We start from the raw sequence: 13958 nt of genomic DNA on the forward strand, positions 1-13958 counted from the left end.
AGGGTTAACTCACCAAAAAAAAAAAAAAAAAAAGAATGCAGCACCTGATCCAAATGGCCTTTTCTTTTTTATACCCCTGTCTGAAATTCAAAGTTAAATTGTGCAAGTACCAAACCCAGCCTAGTCATTCAGTGGGAGTTGCATTAAAAAGACAACTCCAAACAAGTTGTCAATTTATCAAGAGAGGTGGGGATGGGCTCTTAATCAAAACTACACATCCAAATATTCACAGAATTTGTAGAAGACTCTATATCATTCTACATTCTGATGCCTATTTCTGCCTTCATTACAAAATGACTCGAAACCACCAGAAACTTTTAGCAATGATTTAAAATCCTGATTTTTGCAACCTACTTTTCCCTATGGAAAACTAAAAGCAAAGCCAGAAGGAACACCAAGCCAAAATATTCTTTCAACTTTATCTTGCAGGCTATAAGCATTCAGGAGTTACATTTCTCCAAATGAAGACTTCATTTGGCAAAATAAATCAAATCCAGATCACTGGATCTGTCCCTGCAGCATCACTCCAAGGACAGATTTACTGAGATTAAGGTCCTATTTCGACATATCTTAGTGGGAAGATTCTACATGATAAAGAAAAGCTTTTTTCTTATACTTATTTATGGCATTTGATTCAGCTCCAAGATGGCAGGTTTTATCCACAGTCTGTCTTTGAAGCTGTTACATTCACAAAATAACTGAAATTAACCAAAATAAATATTTCTTTAACTGACTTGTTACAAGCAAGAGAAACACGAACACACCTCTCTTCCTGGGATGTTTTGTGAACTATTTCCTCAAGCCTGGAAGGAGGAACAGAACACCCTCAGCAGCAATTAAGTTCAAGCATTTGTGAATCTGGGCTCTAAACCAAAGCTTAGAATGAGCACTCTGCCCAATGTATTCATTAAAGACTATGTGCCAAACTAATGCTGCTCTCCAAAACCATCCTCATAAATTTCCCTATTGTAATTTTGGGCGAATGTAAGTTAAGCTTTCCAACATGGAATGGTTTCCATATAGTGGAAATATTTAATCAAGTGGGATTTCACGTGATCAATCTGAAACATGTAACTCTATAGAATAGCTCCCCCTTGCTCACCAGGGCTGCTCTCCAGCTGACAATTGTTCACAGCCACTTCCTCTAACAAATCTCACCTACACACTAAATTTTACCATGGCCATGGATAGTACAGCTGCAAAGATTTGCATGTTATACTTTGGGTTACTATTTACCCTATTTTACTGCTAAGTGTATGCAAATCCTTACCCATTTTTAGACAGCAGTTAGCATTCCTGTTGCTGCAAAGGGGATACACAGTTCTCCTTCATTATAATAAGAAACCTGCCTGGCCATCCAGCATAATCTCTCTGAGACCTCCAACCTGAAGACAACAGAAAGATTTCCACATGTTAGACAGAACCAAATCTCCAGCATGAGTAAAAACTTGGATGAACAGTTATATAACCAATACCTTTGTGCCATCTAAAACTTTGGCAAATAAGTATGATAGCACTGGTGAAATTTACAAAAATGAAAATCATTAAGCAGGACAAGAGTTGGAAGCAAGAACTAAATGCACTTTATAATAGCTGAAGATCAGTCATTTCCATATTTCATGTCTCATAATGCACATATTTCAGGCACAAAAGTCAAACATGGTTTTTAAGACATTCATCTTTGGTTTGATGCTCTGTCTTTAGAAGAAAGATCATGGCTCATTTCTATGTTCTCACTTGATGCAAGGCAAAGCTCTTTGGAGCTTCATGTAAGAAGTTACTGCTCACATAAATGCAAAGCAATCTAAAGCTAACAGTACTTTCACTCTTGAAAATATCTGCTAAAGTTGGTAGCTGTGACTGAAAAAGACAACAAACTCAGGCAGGTATATATTGCAAAGCTGTATGCAATGAAAACAAAAAATCTTCTTGCTACTAAGTCTTTTGACAGTTTGAGCATTTTTTTAAAGTTTCATTTCCCAAAATAAAACCCCATAAACCAACTGAGATTCTGGAATTTACACTGAAATATGCCTTCTTTTGATTCTCTATAGATGCAAACAACTAGGATTCCTTATGTTGAAACGTCCTGCTATACAAGCACAATGAAATTAGATGCAAAAAGTTTTTCAACAACAACGTTATATTAATTTTTTACAGTTAATATATACTAGAAAAAAATACAGAAAACCAGAAAGAATAGAAATTTTAGATTCATAGTTTATAACTTGACAGTCATGGGCCACATATGAAAACAGGCTGCCCCTCTTGATGGATCAATGACAGGAGGTATGTTAATATAGCAATAAGCCATCAATACAGTACACAAGCTTTATACACAAAGCCTGGACAGGATGGCAGAGAGGAACAAAGGCAGGACTGTCTTCAGTCCAGAGAAATGCACCACTTACTGCTTACTATACACTCTGGTATGAGGCTCTGACACTGAACTCATTGCTTATCTTCTTAAGAATTCTTCTGACAGTATCTTTCAACTATGAAAGACACATTTTTGCAGGGAGGAAATTATAAACCAACATCTTTTCCACTGCTCTGAGAGAAGAGGCTTTAGGAATATACCAGGAATCCCTTATCAGCATCCCTGTTCTCTTGCCTGTTTCAAAATTCTCTGAATAATTTGGAACCTAATTTTCATCTCAGTCAAAATACAATCCAGCAGATACCTCAACAGAAATTCTGAGATCACTATGCCTGGCACTCTGCAGAATGACTTCTCTCTCTACTAAACGAATGCAAGACCTTATCAGTCTGCCAGGGTAGAGCAACACTAGATGATATTGCCACCTGCACTCTCTTGCTCAGTGCTCCAAATGATGAAGGGCATTACTGTAGTTGCATAATATTTGTTTTCAAAGTGGGCTCAGTGCAAACTAAGCCTCTACACAAAGCCTTTCTAAACATACACAAAAAAAGATGATGCATTCATGCTGTTTAATAAACTTCTGTTTTATTCAAGCTCTTTCAAAGTTAGGCCACGTAAGCTGCATGTAAAATTCACCAGCTGCTATAAAGGCATTCCAGATTCCATTTCCCCAGACACTGGGTGACAGGCACAAAGGAATACAACTCTCGACATATACAGCTTGAATACTGTCCTCATCCATACTTGACATCCAGCCCCAAAACAGTTCCAAATAGTCTGTCAGTGGGGAAAAACGACCCTTCCCTATGTTAATAAAAGATTAACTCTCTCTCACTAGGAGCAATAGCACTCCTCCGAGCCAGCCTCATGCTAGAGGGAATCTTCATCTGTATCGATGTCACTGCTTGGTTTGTTCAACCTCTCAAATTCTTCTCCATCCTACAGGAACCAGAAACAAAAGAGAACAATATGAGCAAAAGTCATCTCTTGTTATTAATACCACCAAAAAAAAAAGAGGTTTATTCTGAAGGCATCACTTAAAGCAAAATCAAGACCCTGTAATTTAAATCTCTTACTAGTGTGTTATAAGGTTGAAGAAATACATACTCATAAAAAACATTCCCTGCTTCTTTAACACTTTTTAGTGACTCACTGCCTAAAACAACTTGTAGCCCATTCTTCCATACAATCATAAAATGGTTTGGAAGGCTGCTAGAAGGTCTCCCTGGAGCCTTCTCTTCTCCAGGATGAACATTCCCAACTCTCTCAGCCTGCCTTCATAGGAGAGGTGCTCCAGCCCTCAGATCATCTTCCCCTGGACTCGCTCCAGCAGAACTAAGTCCCCAGAGCTGGACACAGTACTACAGGTGGGATCTCACAAGAGCAGAGGGGCAGAATCACCCACCTTGACCTGTTGGCCACGCTGCTTTTGATGCGGCCCAAGATATAGCTGGCTTTGAATGCTCACATAGTGCTATTCATTTCTACAACAGCTGCTTAGTTGTAAGTGCTAAAATAGATGACACCTGGCATACCAAAAATATATGAATTTGTGTTATTTATTGCTCATTAAACAACAAGCTAAAAAGGCACCATGTGGAATTTCTGAGAAACATCTCTTCCAAGTTTAATGTCTGTTGGAACGCGGGGACAGCGCTCTCTGCTGGTTACAACGTGCACCCACGGCCCGTCCGTACCCGATGGCTGCTGTAAACAAACGCTAACCCTTCCCATCAGGCGACTGCTCAGCTCTGCTGAACCACAGCTCCAAGAGCAAACCGTCCCCGACACGTTCTAGGTAACGAGATCACTATTCAAATCAGAACAAAATACACTAGCAGGCCTGGAGGAAATATATAGCAAGGAAAAAAACCCCAAACCATGTTAAAACTCTGTATTTAAACATTACCTTTTTGTCTTCAGCTATCTTTGACTGTTATGGTAGAAAGAACCTTAACATTAAATGTATAAACTTCCTTATTATGTGGCCTAAACTACACAGACTTACCAGTTCTACCTAGGTACAATTATTTCCCAGGCATCAATTCCAATTTCCGAATGCCCTGGGCAAGTAAACTCTCTTGGTTATAAAGCTTTCAAGAAAAGATTTGTACAAAGCTGAAGTTGCTCATAGGACTGTCTACAGTCACAGCAGGAAAGCAATGCTTACCTAAGCTTCATCATTTCAAAAAGTGGCATACGGAAAGCGATACCAAAGATTTTAAGAAATACTGTGGAGCTTTGGTGTTGAGGGATGAGTCCAGTCACACACAAGTTGATTCTTCCAAACATGTCATAGCATAAAGAGAAACCACGGGAGACAAGTACTGGAAAGCCTTACCCCACTTGACCTCTCCCATGCATCTCCTTTGATGAGTTTTCCCCTTTCCCGCAGAGTGGCATATTCCAGGCCTCTTGCTTTACTGGCATTATAAATGAATATGGAGAGAAGCACTACAGGAGCTTCCAAAAAGAACTCTAGAGAAGGCCTGAAGTCAAAGATGATGAAAGACACAGTGGTGATGATGACAGTGTTGATCTGAGCAGTCATAACATGGAACATGTTGTCTCGGAACTTCAAGATGAAGGCTACAGACAGCCCCAGGAAAGCTGTGACAAATATAAGAGCCACGGAGAAGATGTTGTGCCCATAAAAGAAGCCACAGTTCCCTATCTGTCTCCGGTCCTTAGCCTGCAGCGCCAGCATGAGCCCATTGAACAGCACCCCAAAGGCATAGAGCTTGCTGTTCTGCGTGAAGATGCTTTCCCCAAGCTGATCCACATCTTTCAGCATCTTTTCATTGTAGATGTTAGCCAGGGCAGACACAAAGCACTGCACTAGAATAAGCAGATGGCCCAGGCTGAGGCGGAGAGGCTTCAATGCTCCTGCCATGGTACTCGTCACATTCCACTGGAAGCTGTGAAGGAAACTTGGTGGTGCGCAGTCGCCCTTTTCCACGCATGCTTCCTCAGGTCCAGTAGAGAGAAGGCAGTGGTTAGATGGCCTAAAAAACATATTGTGATGAAGTCCATGTGCAGCCAAGCTGTGCTGATGGCCTCCAGTTCCTCGAGTCAGGGCAACGATGGACAGGAATAAAATCACCAGAGACGCCCATTGTACCCAAGAGAGTCTTCGCCTAGTACACAAAAAAGCCACTAAGTTTAGAAACACAGTGGCATAAATTAAATGACAGAACATCCAGATCTATAAAACATATAAAAGACATCATGCCACAGATAAGGAGACAGACAGGTGTAAAGAAAAGTCTTTTCAGGAAACAGTAACATGCCAAAATGCGACACGTTTTTCTATGGTGAAGGGGACCGAGTCTGGCAATCAAAGAAGCACAAAATGAAGTATTCTGAAGAAATAAGGAAAAGGAAGGTCTTTCAAGATCAAGTTATTTCTAGATACTGATTGTCTAACAAGTTAAAAGCAACTCTTGTCTCCATGGGAACAAAGGTCTGATGAATAAAGTAAAAAAATCACAGACATCCAAATAATTACCATCTTTCTTGGGAAAAGGTTCACTATACTGCTCTTTCCCCCCATGATCTGGAGCCCTTTTCTAGTATTTTATGATGGTAACTCTTGTAAGTCTACAAATGTAATTCATAAAACTATTAGAATTATTTATACTGTTTTTCCACTCAAATAAAGCCTGCTTATCTTGGCAATAACCAAAAATTTGGAAGATTAAGTGAACTGTGACATCACGAGACACAAAACTAAAATGAGGAAAAGCATTTCAAGTCAGACTACCAGGCACTGTTTTGGTATATTTAACATCTATAGGAAAGGCTTATTTGTGCCACATTCAACACAAGCAACTTTTACAGTGTAAAGTTAATACCCATTTCCCTGACAGTCTTTTTTGAATCTAAATCATACTATAAAGAGCACAAATTTGGCAAACTGGAACACATAGTCTGGCTTTTGTCACATGAATAATGAAAGGACACATAACTACTTTTCAAAACATACTAGGCAGTTGACCAGAAACACATCAGGACTGGCACCAAACACACCTCTATCTTTCACTCTTCTGCATCTCATGCCCTCTTACTAAACCACATTTACACTCAACTAAGAACTGCAACAGACTATTAAGAAGTACTGGTAAACATGAAATAAGAGATTTAATGTAAAAATTAAAGCTTTCTTCTTACTATTCAATGACTATATAATCATAATTTCAACTGTTTTCTCCTAGAATTGACCAAATGTGTAGACGTATGAAGGGAGTCCTAATAATCTATTATTTCAGATGTAGAAAACAAAACCATCTCTCCAAGTTGATACAGCCACAAGGAAAGAGAATTACTGTTCCCATCACACAAAGAGAGAAAATGTAGCTTAACTTTATCAAAGTTAGGAAGATTTAAATTTCATTTACTTTAGCAAATACTACTTACTTTAGCACTATCCTGAAGAGAAGAGCTGTTGTTATAATGACAAAATTTGAGAAGAGTACAGCCATTGCCTTGAAAGAGAAGGAGAGGAACAAAGTTATACTCTAGACACACTGTGGACACCAAAAACCTACAGACTTCAAGTGTTCACCTTCCTGTGAGGTACCAGAGTGAAAAGCACTGGTACTTCATTCTCTTCTTCACCCAAGAGGTACAATAACACACCCATAAAATGATACTCAAGTCCCATTTCAAAATCTCAAGGAAACCACAGAGCCCAAGCTCCACTGCGGTGGGGAAAGCTGTACTGAAATGAAGATGTGAGGAAACCAACGCAACAGAAAACTTACTTAACAGAGAACAGTTTTCTGTCAGATCAGTTCCCCAGCCAGGCTGACCAGTCAGCTGCAAAAACAGCTGCGTTGCCACAAAGGAGGAAGTTGCTCCAAAACGAGAATAAGCAAAAAACAAAGCAAGGTGAGGCTGCTCCTGGCTGCAGTGCCATTTGCAGTGTTCATGAAATTCCGGACTAGGACAAGGCACTTGCAGAAAACAAACTTTGTGTATGTCAAGTGCATTTGCTGTTGAGTTTATCAAAGATAATGAGGTACTTGGCTTGACTTCTCAATACTGCAACTGTAATAAAAAAACCCCATCTATTTCAAAGTAAACTGAAGACAACTCTAAAGCTTCTGTTTAATTTGGGAATAACTATATAATAACATCAGTGCTCTAATCCATGGCCATGATCCAAAGCTAAAAACTCCTTGTGGCAAGGATTGTCTGTTTTGTCTCTGTATTAGACACTCTATACTGGGACACCAAACCAAGAAGAGGCTCTTTTAGGCACTCCAGTTACCACTAGAGATCAGAATCCACCAGCACCAGTAGGAAAAAAATCCTCTTTTTCAGGGTGGGGATGTTTTTCAAACTATGTTATTTAGGACTGCCCTGTATAGTCAGTATGTGTACAAAAGATCCAGGCATCTGAAGTTTTTGGTCCAATTGAGCCTCAGAGTGAACTCCCCATTTTTAGACAATTTTACACAAAAGCATATATGGATTCAGGAGTACAAAACATAGACTTTATCTTGAATTTTCTCGTCATTTCCACATTCCCAACTGTGCTATAGCAGAATCTTTTTCATTTACCAGAGGAAAAGCACAGACTCTTTTCGTATCTTCATTCCACTCTACCCCAATATACTGTGTGCTGAACAATAATTCTAATGAAACAGCACAACACAGGGTCTCAAGTAAGCTGAAGACTTACTGACAATGAGACATCTGCCTAAGAAAACACATCTTAATTTTCCACTTTGCAAAATTAAAACTCAGTAAATATTCATGTTAGGTGAACACTGTGGAAGGAGAAAAATACTGAATAAACAAGGAAATTTGGCAGAAATCACTCCGGAAAAAAAAGAGTCTTTATTCAAAACGTAGAAGTGTTCCATGCACACTCTGGTTTTGCTTTACAGTCCATCCAGTATCTCTGGTAACATAATATGATCAAAATCTTTAAAAGAAAAGTTAAAAAAAATTAATTTTGAATCGCTTTGTTCTCTGAAACGTCAAGAGACCTCTGTTCTAGATGAAAAAGAATATGAATATCAAAGTTCCCAATGCCACTAATCTGCACATGAAAAGCAAAGTCTCAAAAGGTAAGTCCCTAGGAAATTTAGCCACTAAAAAGTATCCACAGTTATAGCTGAAGTTTCAAGCAAAAAAATCTCACCAAAGCAACTTTATACTTCCAGCAACTGCTCACCCAGGTACTACTCAGTCCCAAAACTATGTTGTATTTAAAGTCACATGACCAAGTTCAGTCAGGTATGGCCATCTTCCTCTTAAGCATTTTCACCTTTTCACATTCGTGGTCTTGTATAGCACCAAGATACTCTTATCTTAAGAGGTATTTAGTTCTCTCTTTTAATACGTATTTATCATAATAATGTTACAGTTTCAGCTAACCATCATAGGATTTCTCCAATTAAAAGACGCTAGAAGTTCTAAAAAGAGGAATCTTAGAGCACATGTTCTGAGGGGAGAGAGACAGTGTATATCTGGGTGTATGTGTATGTAAAAGAAAAGCTGTGCATATTACAAAGGATTACCTTAACTGAACCAAATGAAATTGCTTTAGAGAGAAATAACATTTATGTAACCTCCTACGCATCAGGCTTTGCTTTTACAAATGTTATAGCTGAATTTCCTTCCTAAACTAAAAACTGAAACAACCCACAAACAAACAAAAAACAAAACAAAGAAACAAACCAAACCCCAACCAAACAAAAATCACCCCCACCACAAACAACAAAAAAAAAGTCCACCAACAGAAAAACCCCATACTACAAACCACAGAACCAAGCAGCTGTGCATGCTATTTTAAGATATCTGACTCTTGATTTTATTAGGTTTTTTCAGCTGAGTCCAGTTCCAGACTCTGAACTGGTCTGTCCCTGACAGAAATGTACACCTAAGAGAACAATATTTTAAAGAGAAATTCTGATAGAGGAGGCAGAAAATCATTTATTTTTAATGTTCAACAGGGGAAACCACAGTATTTTATAGCAAGCACAAACCATCTCTTTCTATCTTACTGAAACAGATTCTGAACCAAAAAGTATCATGATACAAAAATAAAAGCAAACACAAAACCTGTACAATTTCCCAAGCATATGTAGGTTCATCCAAAAGGATGAGGGTAGCTGGAAGAAAGTACCAACTAAATTTTGTACCTAAACATAGCGAACAAACAAATGCAAAAATTAAGTCAGTTTTTTTCCTCCCCTCCTCAGTTTCTGTCACACTTACTCCCTTTGTCATATTACATTTACTCACTTTATGCCACATACATGGAGTGGTACAAACCACATAGAAAAGTGCAGCTCAAGTAATAGTAAAAATAAAAAAAAAAGATTGAAAGAGAAATAAGAGAAATACAGAGTTGAAGAAGGCAAAGGAGGAAAAGTACTAAAAACTCACCCACTTCTTAAGCACTTCACCCTATTTCTAAATCACTTTGGATGGAGAAAATATAAAGACTCATCTCTGCTGAAAGCTATATGACACTGACCAGTGGGCAAGAGAATGGGAAGGTCTGGGTGGTCAGGTAACAGATTATTCTTTCACCTGCCAGTGTTAAAACAGCAGATAGCCTCAGTTACAATCTTGCCTTGCCAGTGTTACCATGCTAGATAGCCTAAGAGCAGTATTACCCACTAAGACATTGGAAGCCATGTTATTCAGTAAAAGTATACTTACTGGCTGGAGGTAGGACAGTACGTAGAAGACAATCAAATTATCCAGAAAGTAAAGAAAGGCAGGGATGGACCATTTCATGGAATTACATACATTCTTCCAGGAAAAACATTCAGAGAGATGATCCATACAACCCTTTTCTGAAAGGAAAAGAAACCAGTAAGAAGGACATCATTCTTACTATTGAAGAACGTAAGAGAATAGGTACCACTGTTGTCTTTTCAGGAACACCATTAGACTGAAAAGACTTGGGTTCCACAGTCCTCTGGCAACACAGAAACCTGTGTTCCAGGGCAGAACACACAGCTGGAGCAGCAGTCCTGTGTCTGCGGTGTTCACCTCCTTGCTTCAGCAGAGAAAATGTCACAGAACCTGGTACATCCATCAGGGCATTTGTCCACTGGGAGCAAAAATTCAATTGTCAACCATTCTTTGAAGGCCAAAAAGCACCCCAGAGTCCCCATACAATAGCAACATCCTTACTGGGTGTGACTTTCTGTTGATTATTGATCAAATCTACAATAGGAACAATGACACAGACAGTAGATTTCTTCACAGAGCACCCAAAGGTCAGCCAGTTAAGTCAGAAGTATAAAATAAACCAGAACTCATTATCTGTAGACCACAGCATGTGATCTGGGTAAAAAGAGAGCATTTAGGAAGAAAGAAAGGACAAAGCACAAAGAATGACATTTACTTAGATATTCATGACACAAACTTTAGGAGGAAGACTCTGATAAACTTCAGACTACTCCAGAGCTGGTGCCAAAAGTACTTTATTAGCACAGATTTAAAACTACCCAATGTTATCTAATCCTCTCCTGAAGCACCAACACACTGACTTCAGCAATACTCAGACATCTGGATTAAAAAAAAAAAAAAAAAAAAAAAAAAAAACAAAAAAAGAAAAAAAGAGAAAGAAAGAAAAAAAGAAAGAAAGAAAACCAGAAAACATGCAGTCAGCAGTAGGCAATGATGGCAAACATTGCTAGGATATATTTACTGTCTTAGGTAAGTCTGTACTAAATGGGGGAGGTGAAAATTTTATTAGCTTGCCAGAGCCATGACTGTTTCCTGGAGAAGCCGACAAAGCCAACAGCTCAATTTAACATGAACCTCCAGTGCTTGACATCCTCTTCCAATGTAAATATTTGTTCTCTACCATTTTAAAATGCTATGAAGTTCATCTCTCATATTTTTACATAAGGACAGAAAGAAAAAACAAAAATCACCTGCAATGCAAAACCTGTGGCAAGCAGTGTCACCTATCATTAAAAAAAAAAGTATTTGTAGGACAGCAAATCTTAGAGGGTCAACACATTTTAGTTATTTTAAACATAGGTACTTACCTTTTTTCCTATTCCAGAGTGCCAACACCACACAGAGGACCACTTTCACTACTTCAGAACACATGTTCACTGTCGTAGGAAGGTAATCATACTTGTTATCTGTGGGATTCAGCAAGTCAGAGAGTACACGATCAGTTTCTGCCTCCTGTATTCATAATTAGAGCAAGAACCTATTTTAACCACTCCAATCACAATTTTAGTCACAAAAGTCTTTGTTAGAACTTCTGTTATAAATGTTTCGATACTTATGATATACAACTTCCTGAATGGCCTCTTTTCTGAGTTGAAATCTTTCCTCATTTGGTCCCAGTTTACAGCAGAACTTTTTTGGAAGAACTTAAGAACATCACTGTTTTTAAAAAAAAAATTAGAACAGGAATGTTTTCCCCAAAGAACAATATGGTATTTTTTAACCCTCACAAAAAAATGGCTTCCAGGATGACATAGCCTTCTTTTAGGACTGGCAATACCAGCCAGCTTTAGCATGCCCACTAGGATACCACTTCTCAGCCTGCTGCAGGAAAAACAGTTCAATCAAATCATGTACCATCAATAGTGCTTACACAACAATCTAGTCTTCAAAGTGTCAGCTATAAAATAAATCACCTGCTTCATCTTTTACAGATTATACACCTGGCAACCCAAGTTACAACATTATGGTAGACCACTGGCTAGACATTTTTCAGTGCAGAAACACATGTCTCTATAAATATAATAGGATGTTTATGCAAAGAACGCTGCAGGTGAAGAAGTAGGTTTTTGGGTATCTGTTTCAGACCAAACACCAATGTTTTCTTATTCAAGGTGCATCAGGGGTATTGCCGAACAGTACCTTCATTGGCAGAATACTTCATGAGGAGGATTCGACTTGAGCCCAACGCAATGAACATTCCTCCAAGCAGAAAGGTCTGGCTGGTTGTCTTGGAGCAAAGGGCGAATCGACTACACCACTCCAACTTCATTCTGCTGCCTTGCTGTCAGCACCCTTCGGACGGCAGCATAAAAAACCACTATAAGCAGTACTTCCAAAAACTGGTTACACAAGACAAAATAAGTGTATTTTACTGCTTTGTGTTAATTTATACAAAGATGCTTACATCATAGAACAAGCCTTGTTCTACAAACTATTTTTTCCTTACTTAAAAAAAAAAAAGATCGAGTTCAACCCCTGACCGAACACCACCATGTCAACTAGACCATGGCACCAAAAGCGACGTCCAGTCTTTACTTAAAACACCTCCAGGAATGGTGACTCCAACACCTCCCCTGAGCAACCCATTCCAATGTATAATCATACTTTCTGTGAAGAAATTCTTCCTGATGTCCAACCTAAAACTGCCGTAGCACAGCTTAAATTATGTCCTCTCATCCTGTTGCTGGTTGCCTGGGAGAAGAGGCTGACCCCCACCTGGCTACACCCTCCTTTCAGGCAAGGAGTGATAAGGTCACCCCTGAGAGAAGGATAAGCTCCAAGGACCACCAAAGGGGGATAAACAATGTACACACAGGGACTCTGAAGGTAGCACAAGGAGGCTGGCTCCTGAGAAGTCTCCAGCTACGGCATACAGATTAGCTAAAAGGATTAAGTACTTCACACGCTTATTTTTCTTTAATATATTTTTAAGTGCTCTTGCTCCTAATCCCAGCGTGGAGAAGCGCTACAGCAGCGGAGCGAGACCAACCCCTCAGAGCTGACCTGGAGCCGGCTCGTTCCCCGCGGCGGCGGAGGCACAGGGCAGCCAGAGCCGAGCACCAGAGCCGCGTTCTCCGCCTCCAGCGCCGCCGTTACTCGCCCGACCCGTTAACGGGCTCCGGGGCCTCAACAGCCGCCCGAGGGAGGAGCAGGGCGGGGAGCCCCTGTGGGCCAGCTGCGGGCAGGGGTCCGTCCCATGGTGACGCTCCGTCCCATGCCGCCGGGGCGGCCGGAGCGCGGCGAACCGATGCGGGGGGACACCCACCTCGCCGCCGCCTCCTCCTCACCAGAGGAGGAACACCCGCCGGGCTTTACCGACAGCCTCCTGCCACGTCGCTGCTTCAGGCTGCAGCCAGGAGCGGCAGGGCGGCGGCCGCGCGGGGCGAGCGGGACTCCGAGGCAGCAACGCCCGGTGCTCGGACGCCGCGGCCGGCGCACCCCGGCGCACCGGGTCCCGAGGCGCTGCGGCAGCGCGGTCCCCGTCACTCATCCCCGCCGCCCACGGCCGGGCTCCCCCCGGGCCCCACCCGAGGTGCTGCATGAAGCCCCTTCAGCGCCCTCCCCTCCACTCCGACTCAGCCCCCCTCCCCGGCCTCACCTGGCGGGGCAGGGCGGGGCCGCGCGCGCGCCCCCTGCCGCGCCTCGCCTCGCCGCGCCCCGCCCCGCGCGGGCACGCGCGCGCGCGCCCGCTCTCCCCCCGCCGCCACGGCCGGCCCGGCCCCGCCCCGCCCCCGGCACTCCGGGGAACCCGCGAGCTCCGCCCCCAGCTCGTGCCCGCCCCCCGGGGGCCGCGCGAGCCACGGCTCCGCCCCGCCCCTCCCTCCGCGCCTTCCCGCCTTGCGCGCGCGCGCCGTGT

At 41.6% G+C, this 13958-nt stretch overlaps 1 protein-coding gene across 4 annotated transcripts; it reads right to left on the minus strand.

The window, feature by feature from the left end:
- Positions 1-2946: 2946 nt before the first annotated feature.
- Positions 2947-13766, minus strand: SLC35A5 (solute carrier family 35 member A5). 4 transcript variants are annotated; one of them, XM_082277615.1, is made up of 7 exons: positions 13701-13766; positions 12242-12394; positions 11410-11508; positions 10064-10200; positions 6800-6867; positions 4725-5520; positions 2947-3322 (listed from the first exon to the last, which is right to left on the minus strand). In XM_082277615.1, exons 2-7 carry the CDS (start codon positions 12369-12371, stop codon positions 3254-3256), a joined length of 1299 nt encoding a protein of 432 aa, XP_082133741.1. In that variant the 5' UTR covers positions 12372-12394; positions 13701-13766; the 3' UTR covers positions 2947-3253. The 4 variants fall into 4 exon arrangements, with proteins under 4 accessions (XP_082133741.1, XP_082133739.1, XP_082133740.1 ...); XM_082277613.1 differs by having other exon boundaries at positions 12242-12441; XM_082277614.1 differs by lacking the exon at positions 13701-13766 and adding an exon at positions 13368-13531 and having other exon boundaries at positions 12242-12441.
- Positions 13767-13958: the final 192 nt, after the last annotated feature.

The sequence above is a fragment of the Coloeus monedula genome (genome assembly GCF_965178545.1).
Source record: "Coloeus monedula genome assembly, chromosome: 3".
Classification (NCBI taxonomy): Eukaryota; Metazoa; Chordata; class Aves; order Passeriformes; family Corvidae; genus Coloeus; species Coloeus monedula.

Coding starts and splice junctions, on each gene's coding strand:
- SLC35A5 (XM_082277615.1), bottom strand. CDS start 12,371: ATGAAGTTGGAGTGGTGTAGTCGATTCGCCCTTTGCTCCAAGACAACC. Junction 10,201..11,409: donor ACTCTGGAATAGGAAAAAAG/GTAAGTACCTAT, acceptor TTTTCCTTTCAG/AAAAGGGTTGTATGGATCAT. Junction 6,868..10,063: donor TACTGTCCTACCTCCAGCCA/GTAAGTATACTT, acceptor TTCTCTTTCAAG/GCAATGGCTGTACTCTTCTC.